The sequence below is a fragment of the Halichoeres trimaculatus genome, unplaced genomic scaffold, assembly GCF_033239565.1.
Source record: "Halichoeres trimaculatus isolate MK-OKI-2021-1 unplaced genomic scaffold, fHalTri1.1 fHalTri1_scaffold_14, whole genome shotgun sequence".
Lineage (NCBI taxonomy): Eukaryota > Metazoa > Chordata > Actinopteri > Labriformes > Labridae > Halichoeres > Halichoeres trimaculatus.
In genome coordinates, this window is record NW_027437192.1 from 28,708,888 (window position 1) to 28,715,445 (window position 6,558).

Below are 6,558 nucleotides of genomic sequence, written 5' to 3' on the forward strand. Positions count from 1 at the left end.
TTAAAAAAAATGAACAAATAGGGTGCAGATGGCCCAACAGTTTAGGTTGTGCCCATAGACTGTATAGAGTTGACAACGTGGTTCCACCATTTATCATCGTACGGTTTTGAAGCCAAAATACCGCCGTCTCAGGCGCCACCATTGGTGCAGTTTGGAGCCAGAGTCTGCGCAGTAGAGACGATGAGGGATTCTGGGAGAATCTGAATGGAGCTGGGTGACAAAAAAAGTTTTTTTTTGTTTTTTATTTCGAGAGTCTAATCACTTCTTGACTCTACCTCTTGACATATTTTACAATCCCCGAAAGAAATACACGAGCCTTGTTTTTAACCTTGTATAACTAATGAAAACAAAACTTTTCCGAAAAAAAGAGGACTTGGATACAAGACAGTCAAATAATATTTTCAAATCACCACAACAATTGGACGTGAGAAAAATTTCTACGAGGTGTGATATTTTTTTAAAGTTTGACCACAGCCCATCTGGAATGACTGGAAAGCCAGATTTTTTAACCTATACTGCAGCCAGTCACCAGGGGGAGCAGTTTTTGTGGAAACCTCACTTTGAGCCAAGCAAGGGGACGTCCATTTTTTTTTATAGTCTATGGTTGTGCCCTATGAGGTTCATAGATACATACAGAAGACTGGAAAGGACTAAGCAGCATGTCTCAGTGGTGGCCATCTTGGTGGGGGCAACGATCCCATCAAAGTCAATGCATGTACATTGAAAATAAATCATAACTTGCTCATTTCTCAATAGACTTTGCTTTATTGTCAACATCAAAACATGCTATTAATACAGAAAATTTCAACCATATGGGATAGTGTGCAACGGTATGTAGCATAATGTGCAGGCATCCTTGTTTTAGTTTTATATGCCCTCTACCACTGCACACAAAATGCCCTGACACTTTGTCCTCACTTGATTAGCCTCTACTTAGGCATGCAGCTCAAAGGGGTGTGAAATATCTACTTATCTCTATCTACGGGGTGGTCCCAAGGGGCAACGTCCGGTTTAGAAAAATGACGCCTATGTTGAAGTGCTAAAAGTTGCTGTTCTTCCAGAATCCGAATGAGGCTGGCTGCAGTAAGACTAGAAACCATGTACACACCAACCTTAAAGAAACAGACTTTTGTGGCATAAAAAAACACATTTACAGCCTGGCTCAGAAAAAAATATCTTGGGTCTGAAATGCTGATTTCACTATCGGTACACATGTGCTGTATTGGGGTGATTTTTTGTTTCTAACTCAGAGGTTTAGAAAATAAAGATCACAAGTTTGTCCAATCAGAGACACAGCTCAGCTCACCTGACTGACGGGCATCCTGTAGCTGTTAAAAAGGAAACTCAAAGCTGATGTCATATTCAATACGGCCCCTGCAACGACTGGCTTCATTTCTCTGCATTAAGAACAGATGGATGACTCTGCAAAGACTACTTCCATATTTTATGTAGTCTATGGGTGGTCCATGTCAGAATCCAATCTGTGGCGAGTCACTCTCCACTCTCACCCTGTTCCTTGCTGTATCCACTGTCCTCCTCTTTAATTAAAGGCATTAATGCCTAAAAACTAACTTGGGTGGGGAAAAACAATGTTTGCAGTTTAGTAAACCAAGGGGAAACTTTACCTCATGATGACTAAAGGAAATAAAGTATATCAATCATTAAGTTAAAGTATTATTTCCTTTTGCTGTCCTCTGGAGATTTGAATACACACTGCAAAAAATAAAATTCAAGCAAGTATTTATGTCTCATTTCCATAAAATAATTGTCTTATTAGACTTAATATACGCCACATTCACAGGCTAGAGAAAGATGTCTAATTTGAAGATATAAATTGATAAAAAATATGCCTGAATTGCTAAAAAAAAAAACTTTGGTTATTGGGTAAAAAAATCTTTTCTTGTTGAAATTCCTTTTATAAAGACACAATTCATATTTCATTAACTCTACAACATTTTTATTTTTACCTCAGTGGCAGATTATTTTATTCTTTAAAAGCAATTGAAGCATCATTTGTGTTGTAATATCTTGGAATGAGATATTCATCTGGACTATTCAGGTGAATGTGGCTCATCAAAGTCTAATTATATTTTAAGAAGTGAGACGTGAACACTTGCTGTGATTTCAATTTCTGTAGTTTTTTTCAAAGAGCGTCTGTTGAGCTGTAAAGTAATCTTTGTGTCGTCCTGTCCTTGTTCCAGGAGCAGTACCGGTTCTGCTACGACCTGGCCCAGGAGTACCTGGACTGCCTGGAGGTGAGATAGCACCAATCCCTCACTCCTCGTCCCTCACTGAGGATAAGGCCTGGATCCTGGATCCTCCATCCAGGATCTCTGCTCCTGCCTCCCTAGCCGATGTACACAGCTCTGGTCGTCTTCTTCGCCATGCCTGGATGAAACGCTGTCTGCCGTTAAGATTGAGTGAGAAAGCTCGCCGGACAACTTGTAACATACTACCGAAACTTTTTCTTTTCCTTTTTTTTTTTGCTTTTCCTCGGCGCTCTGACCCACCCTGTACTCCTTCGTGCCACTCTTCATCTGCCGAACCAGAGGACACCCAACAGGACTGGAGCTCATTTTGTATCCAAGCCACTGTCAAGGCAGCCGGACTTCCTGTTGGACACCTGGATGACGGGATCCACGAGTTCAGCTGTGTCCTGCCTTATATGAACAAACACTGAGAGGGAATAAGAGTGGACTCTGACCGCAGGCTGATCTTTGTGTTTGTTTGTAACACTGTAAATGGTGCAATCTGCTGTTGGTGAACATCCCATGTTGTACTGTACTATATTGACCTCTCTCATGGGTGAGGCTGATGAGTGAAGCTGTGCTGAGGGTAACAGAAAAGACGTCTGATGGACAGATCTGTACAGTAAAGTTGTCTTGGACCTAATTTCTCTTTATTTATTTTGCGTGTATATAGATGTTTTTTTTCTCCCTCCCTGCAGATGTTTCTAGATGTTCTCAACGTCTTATTAATGTGCCAATCCATTCTCTCTGTGTCTGTAAATGGGGACCACTTCAGCATCTGCATGCCCAGTCTTAAGTGTTTCATCGCAGTGTGTGGCCCAAGTCTGCTTCAGGGTGGATTCTGTGACGCGAATCCCTCCGCTAGTCCTGAGAGATCTGTAAGAATAACCACGTGTTGCTGTGAGAATACGGCGAAAAATCTGTTGCTTTCTAAATTTGTATTTATTCAATGTGTTTTATTTTCTAAATAGTGTATAAAACAAGACAAGAAATAAAATATGTTGTTGCCTAACAGCCAAGCTGTGTGGTGCAGTTTATTGATCACTTCTTACCCACAGGGGCAGAGACAGAGGGGGGTCAACATCAAGACAAGACAAGTTAAATATATAAACAATAATATTAAAATAAACAATGTTCTGCACAATTTATAACACAATATCACAGCATTTGTAGGTAAAGAAAATTAAATGGGGAGCCTTAACCCTTTCAGGCTTAAACTAAGTTTAAGTAACAGAAAAAATCAGATGTTTTGGGAAAAATATCATACGGAGTAGTTATACACAACTTTGACTTTTTTTGAGAGAGACCTTCAAATGCAATGCATTCTGGGATGTTGCTAAATTGTAGTAAAGCTACCCCAAGGGAAAAATCCAGAGGAGATCAAATCTACTAATTGGCCTGTACTGTATCTATATATATTCAGGATTCATCTTGTGTTGTTTTGGTTTCAAATTAATAGAGGTTGGTTGTGAAATTTACATGAAATTAATGCCTTGAAAATCTGTTTCGGTGAAACCAAGGAGGCAGCCATGGTAAAAGTGACACAGCTCTGCCAATTGGTGGGATAGTGGGAAACTGTTTGTTGCTAACGCACAACTAAGGCCATGTTTACACGGACACCCCCCGCTAGGATTCTGCCTTTGTATTTCCAAAAGCCACCTGCATTTACATGAGGCATGAAAACCATTCGCATTCATACAACTCCAAGAAGACAAGTCACAACGATGTAATGGCCATGCCAGGCCAGTAGTTGGCGATGTGGATATATGTGTGTATATATGCTACTCGAAAATCAGCCATCACTGTTGTAGGTGTTCTTTCTTTTTCTGTCATTTTATTTTGTGAGATCGTTGGCAATCCAACCTTGAGGCGCGTCACTGCCACCAACTGGACCCGAATGGCTTAACTGGAAGTTGTGGCTGCGCGCCCAACCATCACCAGATGCTGTGAGTGTGCATGCAGTGACGTCAGCGTTTCACCCTGAAACGCTCTGCTCTGTGTTTACACAAGGCTGGATGGAGGAGCGTTTTGAAAACTCTCCACTACAGAGAGCGTTTTCAAAAGTTTCTGTTTCTGGACAAAACACAACGTGGTCTCATCCAAATGCAAGGCCAAAACGCAACTAAATGTTATCGGATTTGACCGTTTTTGGCGTAGTGTGAACAAAGCCTAAGTTCTGCAGTGGTACTTCTGAGAAAAAAGGCTCATAAAATGTAGATGTGGAATAAAAAGGTAAATAACAATTAGCTGTTCCAAATCTGCAACGTCTGCCTTGAGAGGGTTAAAGAGAGCAACTGTGATGAAGAATGAAGGTCAGAATATGTGCTTTATAAAACACCAGTGTGAAAAAAACAAGGTGGGTTTTTTTTGTTTTTTTTTTGCTGTTCTTAAAGTCATGTAAAGATACTAAACTATGGACAAACAGGGACCAGAGAGGCAAGACAAAGATCAAAAAAACGCAATACCCCCTTTTATGGGGGCAGCAGTGGCTCAGTCCATAGGGACTTGGTGTGGTGATCAGAGGGTAGGCAAGCTAAGGCGTGGACCAAGATTGAGAGTTGGGTTGATAACTGGGGTGGTGTTGCCTTACCTTCCTGAGCACTGTCTGGTGCCCTTCAGCAAGGCTTTCTTTTGAGTGTGTGTATATATGGCATGATTCGGAGTGTAAATGCAGAATTTCCTCCAAGGGGATTGATAAAGTCTATTGTCTTTATGAAAGCTTAAATCCCAAAGACAGACAAATGCCAAAATAAGAAAGAAGACAGCATAAAGAAGAAAACTGTGTGTGTGTGTGTGTGTGTGTGTGGGGGGGGGGGGGGGGGGGATAAAATGTTACAGCTTAAATTCTTGACAGATAACTGAAAAAATAAAGCCTGGGGAAAAAAGTAAACAAAAAGGCTGTAAAGTGATTCAAAGGACCCATAATGGCTCAACAAAGAGATACAAAGGAAAGCAACACACAAAGCCAAATACATTTAGATATACAATCACTGTTAAGAAACTTTACTTTCCATAAAGAGACTCAATGAAGAGGGACACAGTTACCACGAGCAAAAACTTAATGGCAACAACATCCAAAACTGAGCCATCATAAAGAACCAAAACTACAGCAGACTGTAAATACTGACAAGAAGACACAAGAGGCAACAAAAACAACACAACACTGCCACAGAAACATGTATCCATCCATCCATCCGTCCATTATCTAGATCCTATTTTGGCTCGCCGGAGGCTGGAGCCTGTCCCAGCTGTCAGGTGAGAGGCAGGGTACACTCCGGACAGGTTATCAGCCAATCACAGGGCTGCCATACAGACAGCCAACCTGACACTCTCACAGTCACACCTATGGGCAATTTAGAGCCACCAGCTGGCCTAACAAGCATGTCATGGACTGTGGGGGGAAGATGGAGGACCCAAGGGACCCACGCAGGTATGAGGTGAACATACAGACAGAAACAGAGAGATTTTAGCCGGTTTTAGACGAGGAAACACATCAACTGCAAAGACAGAAACAGAGCATCACGGAAAGCCTACATGTAAGTATTAAAAGCTGCGAGTTAAACAGTGCTGAAGCTTTTATCTATCTAAAAGTTTTCCTTGAACACACAGCTCTAGCTGCACTCTGCAGTATGGGGCGCCAATTGTAAAGCCGCACACAAAACAAATAACATTTCTCAACATTTGATTCTAAAACATAACTTTTTATGCAGATTAGGGTAAGTATTTGTGAAATATAATTTTCAAATGTTATATATAAATGTGGAATGTTATATCTTAATCTTGATTGTTATTGAGTAAATGTTATAGAGGGTCTGCAACCTGTGGCTCTGGAGCCCCTTGCGGCTCTTTGAATCCTTTGCAGTGGCTATTTGTAGCTTTAAAAGATACAAGTGGAAAAAAGATTTTATTTTTTTTTTTATTTTTTTTTTTTATTTTTTTACAGAGGGTATTGATAAATTAAGACAAATGTGCATGTGTTAATATTTTGTTGAACTAAGTATGCATCATCTCTTGCAATTAAGCTTTAAATTTTTTCAAGATTTTGCAAATTATTTTAAACTTTTGAACAATTTTTGCAAATTTTAATATTTTGACTTTTTTAAAATAAAAAAAAACAATTGTTTTGATTTTTTTAAATTTTAAATATAATTTCTGATTTTTTTTTTTTTGAATTTCTGAAATTGTTGCATTAAATTAAAATGCCATTGAAAATTGCAAATTTTTTGAAACCTTGCATTTATTTGAAAATTAAGCAAATTTTGGAAATTACTTTTTTTTTTCTTTTGGACGATTTGGCTTTTTTGGGAAT

The 6,558-nt window shown here is 39.6% G+C and overlaps 1 protein-coding gene across 6 annotated transcripts in view; it reads left to right on the forward strand.

The window, feature by feature from the left end:
• The window catches only part of LOC141803549 (receptor-type tyrosine-protein phosphatase U-like), a 348,868-nt gene extending 345,607 nt beyond the window's left edge, over positions 1-3,261 (forward strand). For all 6 annotated transcript variants that reach the window (XM_074687661.1, XM_074687662.1, XM_074687657.1 and 3 more), the window contains one exon: positions 2,202-3,261. In XM_074687661.1, the coding sequence (XP_074543762.1) occupies positions 2,202-2,264 (63 nt within the window). In that variant the 3' untranslated portion in view covers positions 2,265-3,261. The remainder of the gene's footprint in view (positions 1-2,201) is intronic.
• The last annotated feature ends 3,297 nt before the right edge of the window (positions 3,262-6,558 follow it).